The 22,609-nt window shown below is 40.4% G+C and overlaps 1 protein-coding gene across 1 annotated transcript in view; it reads left to right on the top strand.

The window, feature by feature from the left end:
- Positions 1–20,533, top strand: part of TMX4 (thioredoxin related transmembrane protein 4) — a 61,388-nt gene extending 40,855 nt beyond the window's left edge. The window contains exons 6-8 of the mRNA XM_061435579.1: positions 4,133–4,234; positions 14,459–14,522; positions 16,148–20,533. Coding sequence (XP_061291563.1) covers positions 4,133–4,234; positions 14,459–14,522; positions 16,148–16,512 — 531 coding nt within the window. The 3' untranslated portion in view covers positions 16,513–20,533. The remainder of the gene's footprint in view (positions 1–4,132; positions 4,235–14,458; positions 14,523–16,147) is intronic.
- Positions 20,534–22,609: the final 2,076 nt, after the last annotated feature.

Genomic DNA, 22,609 nt, shown 5'->3' with positions numbered 1-22,609 from the left:
GCACAGAGTCGGACACGACTGAAGCGACTTAGGAGCAGCAGCAGTATATCATATTAAAAAATAACTAGCATTTGTCTTCTTTTCATATAGTTTCAGTTTCATTTGGTTTTCTTCTGATATTTTCTTTTATTGGTGAGAAGTTTATTCAAAGGTTGAGAATTTTGCATTGCAAACCAGGAACTGAGAGTAAGGATTCAGCCTATTGCAATATTTTGACACTAAATATATTTAGGAGTCATATATTTTGATAGCTATCTGAAAACCTTAAGACATATACTCTCTAAACCAACAGGATAATTATAATAGGTGTCAGGAATCTCCAAAAGCTTAGCAAAGAATCTGTTACAACTGCAGGTCAGGAGAGAATTTGTTCTGAGGGTTAAGAAGAGATTGGGAAATTTTCTCAGTCATGTCTGACTCTTAGCAATCTCACGGACTGTAGAATACTGGCGTGGGTAGCCTTTCCCTTCTCCAGGGGATCTTCCCAACCAAGGGATCGAACCCAGGTCTCCAGCATTGCGGGAGGATTCTTTAACAGCTGAGCCACATGAGAAGCCCAAGAATACTGGAACCCCTTCTCCAGTGGATTGTCCTGACCCAGGAATCAAACTGAGGTCTCCTGCATTGCAGGAGAATTCTTTACCAACTGAACTACCAGGGAAGCCTTAAAAAGAGATTAGATGGAAGTTAATTGTGACCCTCACACATTGTTATAAAGTAGTTTTCTTTTCAAAGACAGTACCAGGGAAAATAAATAATTGTTCAAACTTCTGACAGCTTGAGGAGACTCTTGAGAGTCGCTTTTTAGACTGCAAGGAGATCCAACCGGTCCATTCTAAAGGAGATCAGTCCTGGGTGTTCTTTGGAAGGACTGATGCTAAAGCTTAAACTCCAGCATTTTGGCCACCTCATGCGAAGAGTTGACTCATTGGAAAAGACTCTGATGCTGGGAGGGACTGGAGGCAGGAGGAGAAGGGGACAACAGAGGATGAGGTGGCTGGATGGCATCACCGACTCGATAGACGTGAGTCTGAGTGAACTCTGGGAGTTGGTGATGGACAGGGAGGCCTGGCGTGCTGCAACTCGTGGGGTTGCAAAGAGTCGGACACGACTGAGCGACAGAACTGAACTGAACTGAACTTACAGCTTGAGTGATAACAAGGAGTTGCCATTTTTCATTATGTCATGCAAATGATTTCTGTGTGTGACATTTGGAGCACATGAAGGCCAGGAGTTGATGTTTTACCTCTGTAGGCACAGGGCACAGCCTTGGGCAGCATGGATGGATTCTGTGTGAATGCATTGGACTGCAGAGAAAAGGCTGTTTGAAGAGCAGAACATGATCCATCTCTGAATAACCAGTTAATATATTCTTATTAGTGATTGAGAAGTACAGTATATATGGTATATATATGTATATTTGGACTTTCCAGATTTTTTTTAAAAGAACAAAAAGTTTAATTTTATAAGAAATTGTAAAATTTGACACATAGCAATTGGATTTACATTCTATAAGGTCATTTTTTCCTAATATTAATACTGTAATTTTTTCTTTCTGGTTAGTGCCTACCTGGAATTGTTTTTTTCAACTTTCAACCTTTCTGTTATGTTTTGAGTGAATCTTATAAAAAGCTCCACCTCTGAACCTTGGACACATTATCCTGGCTCCATTCCTCAAATCCATCTGACCACTGGTTGGAATGTCCTCCTTTTTTTCTGCTGTAAACAGTGTCTTCATGTAGTCCTCTCATTCAGATCTGTTCATAGCTAAAAATTAGCTTTAATTCAGTCACTTATTACAAAAATATAATATTATAAGGTATTGGGCCCAGCAGGTGACATTTGCATGCATTTTAAGGAAATAATATGATGCTTCCTTGTAATGAGCACATATAATATTGACCTCGGGTCAATATTTTCCACAAGTGAAGAGTTACTTTGCCTGGCAAAGAAACACAGAAATCTAAAACTGAAATAGGTCGGTTTTAATCAGTTATTGCTTGGAAACATGTATACAGAAAACTTCATGTGCCTAGTACAGGAACCCTAATAGTCTTAAAGGTATTCTGAAACTGTTGTGGACTCAGACAAAGTATACGATAAAGATTTGTGGCTACAGTTTTGAAAACACAACTTGATTAATGAGGCTTTAGTAATTTTTTAGTAATCACCTAAAAAGACCACAAGATGGCAGAGTTTCTCTAAGAAGCTCAAGCAAATTCCTTAGAGTATGACAGTACAAGAAAATTGAAGTGGAATCTGTAAGAGGATGTTTTTGAATGCACTGAGAATATGACTTAATGCAGTGATTCAAAGGCACATCATTTACTGAATTCTAGAAAATAACTTAAAAAATTTCTTAAGCATTTCTTAAATCATTTATTTTGCAAAAGGGCTTAAGACACTGTCCAGATGGACTTATAACTGGATGTGTTGTTATTCATTCCAACTATATGGGCAGATACTACTTATAAAGCAAGTTACAGAATTCATATGTCCATGGGTCAGCACATATGCACACTGGCTTTCCATGTCTTCTAATTCCTTGGCCCATTTCAGAGTTTAATTTTGATGATGACATTGAATAATCAAGACAAGCATAAATAAGCTATGTTCAATATGCCAAATTTCCTAGAGAACTGTACAATGCATCTTAAAACTTCCACTGAACAGAGTTTGAGCAAAACAACCTTTTATATCCTAAATATCTCTTTTGCCTACTTGGGCTGCAGAGTACTAGATTATTCTTAGATAGTTGCCCTGGCTGAAGATAGAGCAATGACCAGTGCCATCAACAGAAGACGGATGACAGTTTTATAAGTCAGGAGTTGTGTGCATTCCTGTGAATAGTTTAAGGATTTGCTAGTGTATTTTATTTATTCAATAAGGATTTATTGAACACTTTAATTACATGTGTCAGTATTTAAAAACTTGAGGAGTCTTTAGATGTGTCTCTATTGCTGAATAAACAATTGGAGAGAAGAGATCTCAGACTATTCTAGATCAGTTAACAATCTGTTTTGTTTATTCAAAATTAAGCCAGAAGCAGATATATTATCTAATTGTATTGACAGTTACAAACGAGAAGCCAATGGGAGATACTTGAGTGACTTCAGTTTTGAGAACTATTTAAATAAAATCTTGGACTAGTTTTCATTAACCTCATCAGTTCTGAGCAAGTCATTCAGTCATTATTTCTGTTTGCTGGTGGCATTTAGTTTGGAGCCATTCATTCTGTGCCCAGTAATTTTGTAGATAAACTATCTATAGACATAAAAATATCATAAAACTATTGGCTTTTTAGTGAATTTTTTTGAAGCTAAAAGGGCCTAAAATAGATGATTATAAAGCCGTCATGAGGCAACATGGATCCTTCAAGTCCATGTCTAAATGGGCTTTGATTCCACACTAGCAAGTTCCTATCTGTAATAACTGTATGATTTAGCATGTGATACTTCTAGCTCAGATCGTATCTCCTCACTCATTTTTTACTGTTCGAGTGAAAAATAGACTCCCAGGGGATAGTAAACAAGAAGGAATGTGCACTTTCTTCAAAGGCTGATGATATCTTATTTGCTCATAATGAATTAAATGAAAAATGTCAATTTTATGGTGATTAGGAAATTTGTAAAGGATCGCTGGGTGTCGAGCAATAAGAATATGACTAGAAAAAGAAAGTATGGAAACATTTAAATGGTTGATGTTCCATAAGTAGTAATTTAGTTCTACTTAAAAATTGATTAAGGCCCAATTAAAAAAAAAGTTTAATTTTTTATGGATATCATATTATTAGTAATCATTAAGGTATATAAGTTGTTAGGGGATAGTGACCAAAAAAAAAAATCTCATGATGGAAGAAGGATAAACAATCCTACCAGAGTTCTGTTTGGTCATGAACTTCAAAGAAGTATAACTCTTACTAGATACGACCTTGATTTTTACTCTCAGATTCTCAGTGTTATAAAATCTGACTTGCTTTTGAAAAATAATATAGATGCATAATCTTTGTGGGAGCTCATATAAATAGAACTGTAGACATGAGTAAAGTGGTAAAGAGATTCAAACATTTTTAGTTCTCTTTATAAATATGTATTTTTTTTTTTTTTTTTTTACTTTTTTCTTCTGTTTACAGCATCTTCACAACTATTTCACAGTGACCCTTGGAGTTCCTGCTTGGTGTTCTTACTTCTTCTTTGTGATAGCCACCTTGATTTTTGGCCTTCTCATGGGTCTGGTAAGAGATAATGTGAATCTCTTGTCTTTAAAGCCAGTTGGTTTCATGCAAAACTAGAAAGCAGCCAAGAAAGAAAAAGCACATAAACAAACATCATTTTGTGTATAATCTAAGCAGTTAAATAACATTTGCTTGTATGATACTACTTTCAATGGAAATTTGAGATATAGTGGAAAATTCATTAAATTATTATCCCCCAATCCCCTCTCTTAAATATTCTGAAGATATGTGCCACCCAAAATATAGGCAGTGTTGAAGAGAGAAATAGAGACGTAACTTGAGTTGATAAGTTAGTTTCCAAGACAACTGAGTCAGCTGTGAATTCACACATTGCCTACTTGATTAGAACACTGTTGTGATAAGGCCAAAGCTGTGAATTTGTTCCTTGGATGAGCAAGATGATTTTTCCTATTTGTATCCTCAAATTGAAAATCTAAATGTAACCAGCTTATTATACTCCAGTTTTCCCAAGGTAGATTTTGTAAGATAATGTGGATTTAAAAAAAAATCACAATCATTGTTACATGAAAAAATGAGATGTAAACCATATCACTATGTCTTCTTTGGATTTGAAAATCCCTATCCATTAGGTATCTGTATACTTTCTTCCTAGAGTTTTAGATAGGGCTTGGAATAATTTTATACTTTATACTTAATTATGTGGGAAATGTAAATGCTTAAGTGTGTTTTTCTCTTGGTTATATATTTTTGAAATCTTTTTCTTTACCTACTCTTGATCAATTTGAGCTTTAAACTTGAGAAGTTCATAGAAGTTATTATACTATATACTAATCACATAGCTCTTAAACACTATATTATAGATAGGAATAATTGATGACTAAAAATTTATAGAAAAAGGATCACCTTTTAGGTAAGTTTGTTAGAGTCTGTCCTTACATTGTGTAATGTATTTCAGCTCTTTTTCACAGTCTTTTAAAAAATAAACTTAAGGAAAATGTTAGCAGTCACCTTTATAGCAAGCCATAACTTGGTGCTACAAAGTCATATTCCAGGGTGCCAAGAAGGCTTGCTTGTATTTTGCCATGAGTATGCTTACCTCATATATGGTTTGTATTTGTCATTTGACTGCTGATGTTAACTTCATGGATAGGGATAGAACTTAAGTGGTCCTGGGTAATTCAGTAGTCCTGGGTATGTTCCATTCTGCTGTATTGATCTTATTGCTAATTAACGTGTCCTTAGTCCTCTGGCCTAAAATAATTTGACTTTGGATATAACTTTGTGGATATCAATGTATTTCTCCCATCTGCTGTCTACTCTGGAGCTGCATGAGTGTGTGGCTTCTGTAGGAGAAACAATATGAGATCCTGGGTGATTCTGAGATGGAGTTATTCTGGATGTAGTTGAGTATGGGCCTATTGGAAGTGAAAGTGAAGTCGCTCAGTGGTGTCCGACTCTTTGTGTCCCCAAAGACTGTAGCCTACCAAGCTCCTCCGTCCATAGGATTTTCCAGGCAAGAATATTGGAGTGGGTTGCCATTTCCTTCTCCAGGAGACCTTGCCAACCCAGGGATTGAACCCAGGTCCTCCTGCATTATAGGCAGATGCTTACTCTCTGAGCCACCAGGGAAGCCCAAACATTGAAAACTCTTCTCACATAAATAGTTTAGAATTTTATTTTTGAGGTTGACTTTAAGTTGAAAAAGTCAGGCCTATCTGGGCCCTAAGTTTATTTGGAAACTGAGTCAAATTATCAGTGTAGGAAGGTTATTAGAGACTTGATCTGAAGAAGGGAGTTGATTCTAGACTATTCAAGTGACCAAGTGATACTGTTCCTTTAAAGAAGTTGGGAAGAGAACGTTATTTAAGGAAATAATAATTCCAAAGCAGTAATAGACTCATACGTTTTCTATTAATACATTTCCGTAAAACAGCTAGCATGTATCTCTGCTCAACGTGCATTTTCTGTACCTCTAATGTGTGTTGAAAGTGACACAACAGCTAGAAGCTTTGCCTTCAGTGAGGTCTCAGGTTCACTGATCCCTATCACCTTTGCCTTTAACTGGGGACTGAAAGCAAGGCATGGGTGTCATCATATGAAGCTTGATCTCCATGACCTCATAGGGTCTCCTTCCTTCTGTGAGTCATCAGTTCAGTTCAGTTGCTCAGTCATGTCCGACTCTTTGCAACCCCATGGACTGCAGAATGCCAGGCCTCCCTGTCCATCACCAACTCCTGGAGTTTACTCAAACTCACGTCCATCGAGTTGGTGATCCATCCAACCATCTCATCCTCTGTCATCCCCTTCTCTTCCTGCCCTTAATCTTTCCCAGCTTCAAGGGATTTTCTAATGAGACAGTTCTTCGTGTCAGGTGGTGAAAGTATTGGAGTTTCAGCTTCAACATCAGTCCTTCTAATGAATATTCAGGATGATTTCCTTTAGGATGGACTGCTTTGATCTCCTTGCTGTCCAAGGGACTTCTCAAGAGTCTTCTCTAGCACCACAGTTCAAAAGCATCAATTCTTTGGTGCTCAGTTTTCTTTATAGTCCAACTCTTATGTCCATACATGACCACTGGAAAAACCATAGCTTTGACTAGAAGGACCTTTATCGGCAAAGTAATGTCTCTGCTTTTTAATATGCTGTCTAGGTTGGTCATAGCTTTTCTTCCAAGGAGCAAGCATCTTTTAATTTCATGGCTGTAGGCACCATCTGCAGTGATTTTGGAGCCCAAGAAAATAAACTCGGTCACTGTTTCCATTGTTTCTCCATCTATTTGCCATGAAGTGATGGGACTGGATGCCATGATCTTTGTTTTCTGAATGTTGAGTTTCAAGCCAGCTTTTTCACTCTCTTCTTTCACTTTCATCAAGAGGCTCTTTAGTTCTTCTTTGCTTTCTGCCATAAGGGTGGTATCACCTGCATATCTGAGGTTATTGATATTTCTCCTGGCAATCTTGATTTCAGCTTGTGCTTCATCCAGCCCAACATTTTGTGTGATGTACTCTGCATGTAAGTTAAATAAGCAGGGTGACAATACACAGCCTTGACGTACTCCTTTCCCAATTTGGAGGCAGTCTGTTGTTCCATTTCCGATTCTAGCTGTTTCTTTACCTGCGTACTTGAGATTTCTCAGGATGCAGTTCAGGTGGTCTGGTATTCCCATCTCTTTAAGAATTTTCCACAGTTTATTGTGATACACACAGTCAAAGGCTTTGACGTAATTAATAAAGCAGAAGTAGATGTTTTTCTGGTATTTCCTTGCTTTTTCAGTGATCCAGTGGATGTTGGCAATTTGATCTCTGGTTCCTTTGCCTTTTCTAAATCCAGCTTGAACATCTGGAATTTCACATCTGGAACAGTACAGTTCCTGTACTGTTGAAGGCTGGCTTGGAGAATTTTGAGCATTACTTTGCTAGTGTGTGAGATGAGTGCAATTGTCTGGTAGTTTGAACATTCTTTGACATTACCTTTCTTTGAGATTGGAATGAAAACTGACCATTTCTAGTCCTGTGGCCACTGCTGAGTTTTCCAAGTTTGCTGGCATATTGAGTGGTTATCTGGGTCATGAAGATATTTTTTGTGTATCAGATCGGATCAGTCGCTCAGTCGTGTCCGACTCTTAGCGACCCCATGAATTGCAGCATGCCAGGCCTCCCTGTCCATCACCAACTCCCGGAGTTCACTGAGACTCACGTCCATTGAGTCAGTGATGCCATCCAGCCATCTCATCCTCTGTCGTCCCCTTCTGCTCTTGCCCCTAATCCCTCCCAGCATCAGACTCTTTTCCAATGAGTCAACTCTTTGCATGAGGTGGCCAAAGTACTGGAGTTTCAGCTTTAGCATCATTCCTTCCAAAGAAATCCCAGGACTGATGTCCTTTAGAATGGACTGGTTGGATCTCCTTGCAGTCCAAGGGACTCTTAAGAGTCTTCTCCAACACCACAGTTCAAAAGCATCAATTCTTCAGCGCTCAGCCTTCTTCACAGTCCAACTCTCACATCCATACATGACCACAGGAAAAACCATAGCCTTGACTAGACGGACCTTTGTTGGCAAAGTAATGTCTCTGCTTTTGAATATGCTATCTAGGTTGGTCATAACTTTCCTTCCAAGGAGTAAGCGTCTTTTAATTTCATGGCGGCAGTCACCATCTGCAGTGATTTTGGAGCCCAGAAAAATAGTCTGACACTGTTTCCACTGTTTCCCCATCTATTTTCCATGAAGTGATGGGACCAGATGCCATAATCTTCGTTTTCTGAATGTTGAGCTTTAAGCCAACTTTTTCACTCTCCACTTTCACTTTAATCAAGAGGCTTTTGAGTTCCTCTTCACTTTCTGCCATAAGGGTGGTGTCATCTGCATATCTGAGGTTATTGATATTTCTCCTGGCAATCTTGATTCCAGCTTGTGTTTCTTCCAGTCCAGTGTTTCTTATGATGTACTCTGCATAGAAGTTAAATAAACAGGGTGACAATATACAGCCTTGACGTACTCCTTTTCCTATTTGGCACCAGTCTGTTGTTCCAACTCATGTCCAGTTCTAACTGTTGCTTCCTGACCTGCATACAAATTCTTGCCACGTCTTCTTAATGTCTTCTGCTTCTGTTAGGCCCATACCATTTCTGTCCTTTATTGTGCCAGTCTTTGCATGAAATGTTAATATATGCATTGCCCAGGAAGGGCACGACGTTTCCCATAGAGAAGTGATTTCCTGATCAAGTCTTTGTTTCCCATAAGCTTCACCATTACATCTTTCTTTTTTTCCATAATTTTAAAAGATGGGAAGTCAAAGTAGGACTGCTAGTTTGGTTTTTGTTTGCTGTCTTTATTGAGACTAGTAATGGTTGAAATATTTTTCAAGTGTTATTTTTTTGTTGTTAATTAATTTATTTTAATTGGAGGCTGATTACTTTACACTATTGTAGTGGTTTTTGACATACATTGACATGAATCAGCCATGGGTGTACATGTGTTCTCCATCCTGAACCCCCCTCCCACCTCCCTCCCCATCCCATCCCTCAGGGTCATCCCAGTGCACCGGCCCTGAGCGCACTGTCTCATGCATCAAACCTGGACTGGTGATCTATTTCACATATGGTAATAAACATGTTTCAATGCTATTCTCTCAAATCACCCCACCCTCTCCTTCTCCCAGAGTCTAAAAGTCTGTTCTTTACATCTGTGTCTGTTTTGCTGTCTCGCATATAGCGTCGTCATTACCATCTTTCTAAAGTCCATATATACATGTGTTAATGTACTCTACTGGTGTTTTTTTTTCTGACTTACTTCACTCTGTATAATAGGCTCCAGTTTCATCCACCTCATTAGAACTGATTCAAATGCATTCTTTTTAATGGCTGAGTAATATTCCATTGTGTATATGTACCACAGCTTTCTTATCCATTCATCTGCTGATGGACATCTAGGTTGCTTCCATGTCCTGGCTATTATAAACAGTGCTGCAATGAACACTGGGGTACATGTGTCTTCTGGTTTCCTTGGTGCGTGTGCCCAGCAGTGGGATTGCTGGGTCATATGGCAGTTCTATTTCCAGTTTTTTTAAGGAACCTCCACACTGTTCTCCATAGTGGCTGTACTCGTACCATGTTATTTTTCATATGTAACCCAAGGGCTCAGTTTTAGAAATGAAGTTTCTATATTCTATAGAATATATTTCCATATATTTTTCTGTTTCTATATTCTGCACTTTAAACCAACATGGGGAAGGCCTGTAAATGTACATCAGATTGCTCTGGTTGCATCACTTTCTGATGGCAACTCTGCTTTGAAGGATGGAAAATAGCAAAGCTGCGGACAGGCAGAAAAGCCATGGAATATACGGGCAGCAAACTTTTGCCTGTCTTACCTGATCTCCATTTCAGTTGCTGTAGATACTGTCTGAATTTTGCAACTTGGGTGAACCATTTTTCTATTGCGTTGGCCAGTAGTTCATTTGGGTTTTCCCCAAGATCTTGTGGGAAAACTGGAATGAACTTTTTGGTCAACCCAGTATATGCTGCTGACCGCTTCCTAGCACAGAGCTTTCACAGAGAGGGTCTCCAGTATCAGGAGGTGTAGCTCTCACTCTCTATGAAAGATGGCAAATCTGTCTGCTCTCCTCTTTTAGATGCCTGGCTGTCTGCTAAGCTGAAACCTGAACATCTAACTGTTGGAGGGAAGAGGCAGAGGAGGGTACCATTCCTGTATAGGCCCTGTTTGTAAACAGTGCCGTGTTTAGTGGTTCAGAAAGTGTCCCATCACGAGAGAGTGGTTCTTTAGATTGGAAAATAGATCCTGAACTGATGGAATGAGAGGATTTTCCTCCCAATTTCTGGGAAGGATGATGGTGTAATGGAGTTATGTATGTAGTGTTAGAGACATGAAGCAGCCCTTAGTGGTAGACTGACCCCAGACTTGTCCTTTTGAGAGAATGCAAGTCATGGGAAATAGATGGGGAAACAGTGGAAACAGTGTCAGACTTTATTTTTGGGGGCTCCAAACTCACTGCAGATGGTGACTGCAGCCATGAAATTAAAAGATGCTTACTCCTTGGTAGAAAAGTTATGACCAACCGAGATAGCATATTCAAAAACAGAGACATTACCTTGCCAACAAAGGTCCGTCTAGTCAAGGCTATGGTTTTTCCAGTGGTCATGTATGGATGTGAGAGTTGGACTGTGAAGAAAGCTGAGAGCCGAAGAATTGATGCTTTTGAACTGTGGTGTTGGAGAAGACTCTTGAGAGTCCCTTGGACTGCAAGGAGATCCAACCAGTCCATCCTAAAAGACATCAACCCTGGGATTTCTTTGGAAGGAATGATGCTAAAGCTGAAACTCCAGTACTTTGGCCACCTCATGCGAAGAGTTGACTCATTGGAAAAGACTCTGATGCTGGGAACGATTGTGGGCAGGAGGAAAAGGGGACGACAGAGGATGAGATGGCTGGATGGCATCACCGACTCGATGGACATGAATTTGGGTGAAGTCCGGGAGTTGGTGATGGACAGGGAGGCCTGGCGTGCTGCAATTCATGTGGTCACAAAGAGTCGGACACAACTGAGCGACTGAACTGAACTGACTGAAGTGAGAAAACAGTTAAGTGACTTGCCCAGGGTCATACAGCTGACAGGGTTGAGGCTGGTGTCCCGTAAGTCTCTTCTAGGCCCCCTTATGTGCATTCTAGATGGCCCAGGTATCTCACAGGTGGGACTTACTCCCTCCCAGGCTTTATTGTAAATGCCAATTATTTGTGACTGGAAGGTGTTTCTTCTTTCCTTTGCAATGTGACCAAACCAAAAATTTCTGCTTCAGTTGGTATTAAGAAAGGCAAAAGGAAAAAGAAAGTCACAAAAAAGCATTATGTTCAGTGAATAGCTACTATAAGCATGTGGCTATCATTTGGTTTTCAGACTCTGTCTTTTCAGGTGGAAGTGTTTTGCTTTTTGTTGTTCACATCAGTTTAAGAGCTTGGAGCTTGCTCCTCTCCAACACTCGGTGCTTCGTGCATCCCACTGCCCTGCACGTGGGTTTCCTCTGTCTGTCATTTAGGCGTTTCTCTGGATCCAAGCTCCAATACTTTGGCCACCTGATGCAAAGAGCTGACTAATTGGAAAAGACCCTGATGCTGGGAAAGATTAAAGGCGGGAGGAGAAGGGGACAACAGAGGATGAGATGGTTGAATGGCATCACCGACTCAATGGACATGAGTTTGAGTAAACTCTGGGAGGTAGTGAAGGACAGGGCAGCCTGGCGTGCTGCAGTCCATGGGGTCGCAGAGTCGGACATGAGTGACTGACTGAACAACAGCTGGATCCAACAGCCTCTGTGTGCAGCGTGGTGCTGCTTACATGAGTCAGACCACTGGTGGTGCTCGTCCTCTCCTAACCGTGTCCAGGGCCCCAAAGGCCACCTCTCTTAAGTGGTCATTCTGGATCCTTCCCCACCCCCAGGACTGGTTGTTGTCTCTGTATCTCTGAAGTATCTATCAAAGAGCTTTCTTCATTTTTTTATGAGTTGCCTGATACATATTGCTTTACAACTTCTTTTTTTATCTTTTTCTGAACCCTTCCCCCCAGATTTTAACATGATATCTTAAATGTAATGAACCAAGTATTAAGTAAAGTAATAAATAACTATGCAGGTGGGAATAGTCAAAGTGAGTTACTCATTTGATGTTTATAACATTGAATCAAAAGGACATGACTTTAGAGTTTTAAAAGTTTTGAACCCCTTAAATTTATGAAGTACTGTTCCTATTTTAAAGATTGGGCAGTTGTTCACAGTGAAGGTGAAGCCCAAGAGTTAGTTCGGTACAGGAGGACCAGTGCAGCCCTTCTCAACGGGCGGCTTCCTCCCACGCTGGTCTCTCTCTGCTGCGCAGTACTGTGCGGAGGCCGTGCGGAGGGTGTAGGGAGTGAGGGACCCCGACTGCCTCAGTCCCATTTCACACATCGTCCCATCAGTTTCATCACCGCAGCACACGATCCGGGTGTGGAACATGACTTGTAGTGTATCAAGGGAAGCAGCTTAGTAGTAGTAAGTAGAAAGTGAGTCAATGCTGCAATCAAGGTTGGAGGTGAGGCCAGTGACTATTTAAAATAAGATCTAGTTCACATCATTGATATGTTTTCTTAGTTTGTCCCTCTAGTAATTTCTTTTTTAAATTATTATTATTATTTTCCCACTGCTTTTTTTTTTAATTTGAGGCTAATTACTTTATAGTATTGTGGTGGTTTTTGCCATACATTCACATGAATCAGCCATGGGTGTACATGTGTTCCCCATCCTGACCCTCCCTCCCCATCCCATCCCTCAGGGTCCTGCCAGTGCACCTCTAGTAATTTCTTACAGCACTCTTAGTAATTCTACACCCTGAAATACTCTTCCACATAATCAGGAGTTTCCCACTGGTGAATGACAACCCATATACAGACTCATTTTATTTATCATACTGTTGTTCAGTCACCAAGTCATGTCCGACTCTACACGACCCCATGGACTGCAGCACTCCAGGCTTCCCTGTCCCTCACCATCTCCCTCAGTTTCCCAAGTTCATGTCCGTTGACTCAGTGATGCTATCCAACCATCTCATCCTCTGTTGCCTGTTTCTCCTTCTGCCTCAGTCTTTCCCAGCATCAGGGTCTTTTCCAGTGAGTCAGCTGTTTGCATGGGGTGGCCACAGTATTGGAGCTTCACCTTCAGCATCAGTCCTTCCAAAAAGTGTTCCAGGTTGATTTCCTTTAAGACTGACTGGACTGACCTCCTTGCAGTCCAAGGGATTCTCAAGAGTCTTCTCCAACATCACAATTCAAAAGCATTAATTCTTCAGTGCTCTGCCTTCTTTATTGTCCAGCTTTCATATCAGTACATGACTACTGGGAAAACCATAGCCTTGACTATATGCACCTTTGTTGGCAAAATGATGTCTTTGCTTTTTAACACTATTATCTAGGTTTGTCATAGCTTCCCTGCCAAGAAGTAGTCGTCTTCGGATTTCATGGCTACAGTCACCGTCCTCATTGGTTTTAGAGCCAAGAAGAGGAAATGTGTCACTGCTTCCACCTTTTCCCCTTCTGTTTGCCATGTAGTAAAGGGACAGCTCAGAGATTAAAGCGTCTGCCTGCAATGCGGGAGACCTGGGTTAGATCCCTGGGTCGGGAAGATCCCCTGGAGAAGGAAATGGCAACCTGCTCCAGTATTCTTGCCTGGAGAATCCCATGGATGGAGGAGCCTGCCAGGCTACAGTCCACGGGATCACAAAGAGTCGGACACGACTGAGCGACTTCACTTCACTTCACAAAGGGACCAGATGCCAGGGTCTTAGTTTTCTGAATGTGGAGTTTTAAGCTGGCTCTTTCACTCTCCTCCTCCATCTTCCCTCATCAAGAGGCTCTTTAGTTCCTCTTTGCTTTCTGCCATGAGAGTGGTATCATTTGTCATAGTAGGGTTTTTTAAAGGATCACTTCAGACTTGGCTGAGAGTGTCTGTTTTCTTATACTTGCTTATTATTTTTAGTGGACTGTGTGTATACATTTGACTTTGTGACCTCTGTTTGAAATTAATAGTATTTTCCAGCATTATATCCACATTTGAAAAATAGAAAATTCTTAATTATACCCTTGCCTTGTTTTTTTGAGGACTTTTGACCAATTGCTCTGTATTTATCTATGAATATCTGGTTATAGAAGCAAGGCCTAACTTTAAGGTTGTTTGGTAATAAGTGTTCTATTTACTCACTGTAAAATCACTGTTTTCCCTCCAGGTCTTGGTAGTAATATCTGAATGTTTCTACTTGCCACTTCCAAGGAATTTATCTGAACATTCTGGTAAGGATGACAAGTTTATGAGATAGAGTATCTTTAGAAGTCTGTGGTATGCCCTTCTGTGCTCATAGTGAATTTTCCTGTGGTTTGCTGGTGACCAAACATTCACCATCACCAAATTCCTTGAAATGTGTTCTCTAGATAGATTTGAGCAAGCATTCTTTTTTTTCCTCTCTTACATTAAAGAACATTTCATTTTGGCCATTACTTTTTCCCTTGAATTGTATGCCTTTCATTAATCAGTTGACATGTTTTCCTTCATTCAAACTGGGATGAGCAAGGCAGGAGGGGAAGTGGCACTCACTGAGTTTCTCCTGTGTACCAGTAATGACTCTGAGCCATTAAAGCAGTCTTCCCAAATCCTTTCAGTACTTCACACTGTTTCTGGGACCAAATACCTCTGGATTTCCATGTTTTATTCCTGTTGTTTGCAGGAAGACTTTGTTTTTTTGGCCATACTTGTGTCCTGTGGGATCTTTCTTTCCTGACCAGGATTGTACCTGCACTTCCTGAAGGGGAAGTGCAGAGTCCTAACCATTGGACTGCTAGGGAAGTGTTGAAGACTCATGAGACTTTGTAATTGTTGAATTTTATGTGAATTTAACTAAATAAGCTTATATTTCTTTTTTAATTCTTAAAGTTTTTAAGGCTTTCAGACTTCCATATATAATTATAAACTATGTTATATTCCTTAGAATTCTTAAAAGTAACAAAATCCCGGTTTAAAGTAACTTAGGGGAAGAAAGGAAAATCTATTAGTTTACAAAGCTGAAAAATCCAAGGATGTTCTGGTTTCATGCTCAGCCCAAAGATGATCGCTTTCGGTCTCTGTGAAGCTGATTCAGTGGCTTTAAACAGCCCCAACTCACATTTCATCAGTTTAACAATCCCTGTAGAAGGAGAGAAAGTTTTCCTCCTCACTCTGGCCAAAAATTCCTGGACAGGATTCCAACTGGCTCTGCTTAAGTCAGAGTTTGAACCAATTACCATGACCAGTGAGTGTTTTGCTGAGCATTCTACAAAGTGCATAACACAGAGCACAGAGGAATCTTTGCCCTCCATGCCCCTGGGCTGTGCCCAAGTCAGCTCGGTCAGCGAGTCTCCAGAGAGAGGTGGAGACACCCTGGATGGGGCTAGGATGCCATCCAGAGATCTGTCCTTTGCAGTAACATGGTTTCATGATGGAGAAAGCCATCCTGTACCCCATTGTTTCATTTTACAGCAAAATGCAATCGACTGCTGAATGACCTTTTTAAAATTGAAGTATAGTTGGTGTCCAATGTTGTATTTGTTTCAGGTGTACAATAGAGTTGATTCATTATTTTTATAGGTTATACTCCATTTTAAGTTATGATACTGGTTCTATCTCTATGCTGTATATTACATCCTTGTATCTTGTAGATTTTATACCTTGTAGCTTGTACTTCTTTTCCCCTTCCCCTGTCTTGCCCCTCCAGTTGGTAACCACTAGTTTGTTGAATCAGTACAAAGCATTAGTTTGTATGAGTCTGTTTCTGTTTTATAATATTCATTCGTTTGTTTTATTTTTTTAGATTCTACATACTAGTGAAAGCATTTTGAACGCCCATTGTTTAATCAGAGAATGTTCCCCTCTCTTTCTTCCACAGAGCAGAATCTCAGGTCAGAGGAGGTTCATTTAACTGAACAGTTGCAGGATGTAGAGGAGGAAAAGGATGATTCAAATGAAGAAGAGAACAAGGACAGCCTTGTAGATGATGAGGATGAGAAAGAGGACCTTGGTTACGAGGAGGAAGCAGAGGAGGAAGAGGAAGACGGCCCAGCTGCTGGCGGGGACGAGGAGAAGAGTGATGCCCGGGACCCAGAGCCCCCGAGGGAGGCCCGGGAGGACGAGGGGTCCAGTGAGGTTGGAGATGACAGCCTGGAGCAGCCCCGGCCGGCTGGCACAGAGGCGCTGGGAGACTCGTTGAGACAGCGCAGAAGTCAGCATGCTGACAAGGAACCGTCGGCCTGAGACTGGAATACAGACCCAAAAGAATATGTTAACTTCCCCTTTTGTCTGCAGTTTAAACCAAATTCTTATTTTCTTTTTGAATGAGCAAGCTTCTCTTAAACAATAATCTTTAGCCATTTAGTCTCATGGCATTAAGCCTCATGTATGTTAGGGAGAATCTTTCAGGCACGACAATCAGGATACAGAAAAGCAAACATGGTGCTGGGGTCTGTTTGGGGCTGGGGGTGAGCACACGTTTACTCGGGGCTACAGAGCTCTGACCAGAGAACGCGGTCCCCAGCGTCAGGAGCACTGTCACGGGCACAGACAGGGCTGCAGGCCCTTACCGTGAGAGCAGGGCAAGCTGAGCACCCTGAGTGTAGCAGCCATCTTGGTTCCTCTTGTTTGAATATTGATTTTTGTCAAACTGTAAGAAACATCAGGCCATCAGGCACCACATAAAGGGGTACTTTTTAGAGATAGAAGTTGAGAGGGCCTTGGAGGTTATTGTAGAAAAAAGCTTGGAAATGTTTCTAACTCTGAACCTCCCTTCTTGTGTTTTATTTCTTACCTTTAACATTTCCAGTTTTCCCACCAGTTTTCCCACCATGGGCCTGTGGGCTCCCCACCCTCTGAACAGTACTTCCTCAGTGAGAGGACTCGGGCAGCAGTCAGCTTGATATTAGCTGTATTTATTTTGCCTTAAGGGTTTAGATAATCAAGCAGCACAGCCCATGAAGCCATGACTGCCAAGAGTCTCAAACAAAATGTTGTAACCTTCAGAGATTCAAAATGAAGTAGCGGTTTTACAGGAGAGATTTTGGTTGTTTTTAGCCAAAACGTGGTATTTTTAAGTTTTTTTCCAGAAGCTCCTTTAGCAATATTCTTTGAAGCCAGAAATCTCCTACGTCTTTGCCAGTACAAGGTAATCTTATGATGAAACCTTGAATACTGTATTGTTTTGTTTCCATTTCAAGGGGTTCCCACTGGCTCTTGAACCAGTTTAATAATAACTGAAAAAACATTTCTGATTTTCCTTCACTGATACGCTTTTGATGAAAGAACTAATGAAATTGTGTATCTGAAAATGAAAGGTTTGATTTCGTTTCCTTCTTCCTTAATCTTGTAAAGAATTTTATTTCCATACATCTCAATATTTAGTCTGCTAAAAGTACCCAGGGGGCCCAATGTCCTTTAGAAAATCCATCCATCTATCTGATTTATGCCTTAGAATAAATTCATAATATTAGATTCCAAGCTTATGAAAGGTGTCTAAAGTTTATTGTACACCCCTTGAGTCCAGATGGAATAATAAGTAGTACAGGTTTATGGAATTCAAAAAGCTTCTGTCATTTTTTTTTCTTTTTATTTTTTATTGAAGGATAATTGCTTTACAGAATTTTGTTGTTTTCTATCAAACCTCAACATGAATCAGCCATGGGTATACATATATCCCCTCCCTTTTGAACCTCCCTCCCATCTCCCTGCCCATCCCACCCCTCTAGGTTGATTCAGAGCCCCTGTTTGAGTTTCCTGAGCTATACAGAAAATTCCCATTGGCTATCTTGTTTACATATGGTAATGTAAGTCTCCACGTTACTCTGTAATCTTTAAGAAGAAATATGCAGTACACTCCTATCTGCTGTTTAGATAACCCTTACCTTGTATTAACTTTGAACATGGGCTTACTGGAGGAGGGGGAGGTTCTGAAACTCTGCCCTGATGTGGCTGAATGAGCCTATTGCAAGCCTCGCACAAAGGGAGTTTTTATTCTGACAGAATCCAGTTTTTAGAGTTGGTTATTTTTCATCTTTCCCACTTAGTCACCTGATAGTCTCATCCCCCAGTGTGATGACATTAAGAGTTGCCGATAATTTTTCTCTTTAGACAGCAACACAATCTTAAGTTTGAGGCCATCACAGAACTGACTGGCTGGGAAAACCTTGACTTGTGCTTACTTCTCGCCCGACCACCATCTGGGGCTCTGACACCTCACCCGAAGCCTCAGTTCCAGTGGTACCTCCAGGGAGGCAGCTCCATCTCCCTGATACCAGGAAGCCTTTCTGGAGCAGAGACAAGCTGAACCTGCCCTCCTGGCACTGGATTCTGTTTCTTTTCTAATCAGCTGAAACAAAATTTTCAAAGATAATTGAATTCAAGTTCAATAGTATTGGAATAAGAAAGGCTTCATAGTTTGGCTTTTCTGTATGATACTTCTCCCCAACCCCTGCCCCCATATTGAAATAATTCCTTTTCTGTGAGTGAAGTATTTTACTAAAGGGGATGGAATGAAGAAATAAAATCTACTTTGGCTTTTTATAAATGTAAGGCCAATTTCCAGTTGGACTTCTGATAGTATTTAATTATATAATAAGAAAAATGTATTTTCTTTCTCAACAATACATAAAAAAAATAGAGGAAGAGGAGAAAACAGTTTGGAGATGTGGATTCATTAAAAGTTGAAGTATTTGCTATGGGGACTTTTTACAGTTTTTTTTTTTTTTTTTTTTTAATATTCTGATGAGAGATGCACACAATCGAATTTAATTTCTTTCTACTTGCAACTTTTAGGTTCATTTTAAGTTCTTCCTGAATATAAAACTAAAGGAAAATATCAACCCAAAATAATTTAAAATTAGATTAACATTTCAATAGGAGTTGATAGATTTTTCCTGTAGGTAATAAGTAGTCCTTAATCCAGAAGTCAAGTGCATAGAAATATTATTTTTATTCAAAAAATAATCATACCTCCCTGTATTGCAATATCAGTTACTTAGTTATAGAATATCAAAGTTAGGTAAATTAAATAAACTGTTCACTTGGGAATGGGTGCAGTGCCTTCTGTGTGAGAAGTGAGAGCATAATGCCTGTTCACTGGTTAGAGGGAAAGTTTGAAACCTCCAGTTACTGTTTCCTTGATTTCTTCCTTTTATTATTTATCTCTTGGCGAACAACCCCAGCTTGCTTAGAGTTCTCATTCTGAAGCAACATGTAGGCAGTCTACTTCTTTCTTTCCCATTTAACTGTAAGTGTGAATGGATGAGAAGCTGGTTCATTCAACTCACATGGCTTGAACCCATGAGTACAAACCCGCCGCTTTATCTTGGCACAAGATCCCAGTTAGCCACAAGCTTCTCTGATTACAAGAAGAAATCCAAAATTACTACTGTGATAAAAAGCAAGCAAGCTTTGGTCAGGCTGACTCTGATGGTGGAGAAAGCCAAATTTTGACTCTTATGGCCCAAATCCTTGTTGATAGCTGTGGTATTTCTGTAAGATTTGTGTATGTGTGATTTGGGTAGATGATAGAAGTGTCTTTTAAGGCAATTACTTGGCATGTGACTTATTACCAAGTCCTTTAAGAGTGGAGCCTGATTTACAGAATGAGAAACATTAAAGAGTCCAAAGAAGAGTTGAAATGATAAGACGTACCTGAGCTTTTAGCCTAAAACCTTAAATTGGCATGAAGTAAGAAAAGGAAGGGGAGACTGGTGCTTTTTATAATGTGTATCAGTAGTTTCATTATGTCCTTTATCTGAGTGTTAAAGTGTTATTTCTGCCAGTCTTATAAATGTGTGGTTCACCCATCCTTTCAAATAATAACATTTGGGAAAATGGTGATGTAAATCTTCTGTGCCAATAGAAAAGTTCCTTCTTGTTCAGTATCTGTTTATATCAGTCTACATTATGATCCCCTTTAGAAGATTATAGCTTATCTTGAAAACCAAAAGTGGAGTCAAGTCAGATCGATCTGGATGGGGCAGCTTTTTGAGCATCTTTCCTGAGCCAGGAGGTTTGCTTGAAAGGCCTTTGATAGTTTCAGATCAGGACACATGGCCTTCAGATGGCTTATTCTCAGCGAAGCTTCTTGTGAACTGTGACATTGTATATATGTGACTCAAACAACTTTAACATGTTTCTGGTGTATTTTAATCATAATTGTTACTAAACAGTGCAAATGTAGCTTCTTCATGCAAATGTAGCTTTATACTAAAAATACTATTTATTTGTACTGCAATCCATTATAAATTTGTTATTTATATTCTTGTAATTGTCTTAATTTTTTAGCCTAGTGATACTTATTTTTCTCTTCATCTGTATTTTCCTCAAATGGCATCAGCAGCAACTGGAGTAGGAGATCAAGATATGAGCCTCAAGCGTACATTGCCTGAATTACAGATCACCTTATCACAGAATTGTATGTGATCCTTGATGCTATTTGTTTTCATTTTATTGTAAATTTCCACTTGCATCAAAACATAATGATGGTGATAACTAAGTAAAAAGAAAACAAAACAAAAGTTCTTTTTCATACACGAAATTCACAGAAGTCATTTGCCTAGGCAGTGAAAAATATTACTTTGTTAAAAAGTAATTTTCATGTGTCCATCCTCCATCCTGTCTGTTCATTGTTCCTCTCTTCCTCCTCCTTGACTTGATGCACCCCGAACCCTTGCTTTAGCTTCTCTGAGAGGTTCACAAAAACTCAGGAATGAGTGCAAAGATCCAAGGCTTTCTCCTCATCATAGTTGTGTTGTCTATGGAAACTCACTGCCCTCAGGTCCCCTCTTTCCTGAGGTCTGGAAGTGGCCGGCAGTGGAGCAGATGGCAAGGGATGCTACTAACCCTTTGGGATACTGAACTGACCTGGTCTCCTAGGGCATTCAGAATACTGCATCTGACCCTTCCTGTCAGTATAGCAGTGGAAAAGCCCAAAGGACAGACTCCCTCAGAGACTGGGGTGAAATAATGGAATTAGAGTTTTCATTTTTGAAAGATAGTAGGGACATGTGTGGGCTTTCCTGGTAGCTCAGCTGGTAAAGAATCTGCCTGCAATGGAGGAGACCCCAGTTCAATTCCTGGGTCGGGAAGATCCCCTGGAGAAGGCATAGGCTACCCACTCCAGTATTCTTGGGTTTCCAAGGTGGCTCAGATGGTAAAGAATCCACTTGGAATGCGGGAGACCTGGATTCGATCCCTGGGTTGGGAAGATGCCGCCCTGGAGGAGGGCATGGCAAACCATTCAGTATTCTTGCCTGGAGAATTCCATGAACAGAGGAGCCTGGCGGGCTGCAGTCCATGGAGTCACAAAGAGCTGGACACGACTAAACAACTAAGCACACAGGGATGTGTAGTAAGAAAAAAATGATTAAACTTCCATACGACCAAGTCCTTAGAGAAACTTGCTCAGCATGCTAATGGAAGAACATCCACTATGTGGTATCTTGACCTACTTGAACTTGGTCATACATCCTTAGTGGGAGCAAAGCCTGCAGCTTTTTAAACCAACACTGAGATGCAATCCCCTTCTTTGCTCCAGTCTTTGAGGTTCTTTGAAATTTATTCTACAATAATAGGTTAAGTCTTCTTAGGACATGTGACCCTCTTCAGACTTAGAACAGGATTAGGCAGTCTAGCCTGTGTTAGTTCAGTTCAGTTCAGTTGCTCAGTCATGTCTGACTCCTTGCGACCCCATGGACTGAAGCATGCCAGGCCTTCCTGTCCATCACTAACTCCCGGAGTCTACCCAAACTCATGTCCATTGAGTCAGTGATGCCATCCAACCATCTCATCCTCTGTCATCCCCTTCTCCTCCTGCCCTCAATCTTTCCTACATCAGGGTCTTTTCAAATGAGTCAGCTCTTCCCATCAGGTGGCCAAAGTATTGGAGTTTCAGCTTCAACATCAGTCCTTCCAATGAACACCCAGGGCTGATTTCCTTTAGGATGAACTTGAGAGTCCAAGGGACTCTCAAGAGTCTTCTCCAAAACCACAGTTCAAAAGCATCAATTCTTTGGTGCTCAGCTTTCCTTATAGTCCAACTCTCATATCCATACATGACTACTGGAAAAAACACATGGAACCACAGACTGGTTCCAAATAGGAAAAGGAGTACATCAAGGCTGTATATTGTCACCCTGCTTATTTAACTTATATGCAGAGTACATCATGAGAATCACTGGGCTGGATGAAGCACAAGCTGGAATCAAGATTGCCAGGAGAAATATCAATAACCTCAGATATGCAGATTACACTACCCTTATGGCAGAAAGTGAATAAGAACTAAAGAGCCTCTTAATGAAAGTGAAAGAGGAGAGTGAAAATATTTGCTTAAAGC

Source organism: Bos javanicus, chromosome 13, assembly GCF_032452875.1.
Source record: "Bos javanicus breed banteng chromosome 13, ARS-OSU_banteng_1.0, whole genome shotgun sequence".
NCBI classification, from domain to species: domain Eukaryota; kingdom Metazoa; phylum Chordata; class Mammalia; order Artiodactyla; family Bovidae; genus Bos; species Bos javanicus.
The sequence above is the reverse complement of the archived record's forward strand: the minus strand, read 5'-3'. Positions and strand labels throughout refer to the sequence as shown.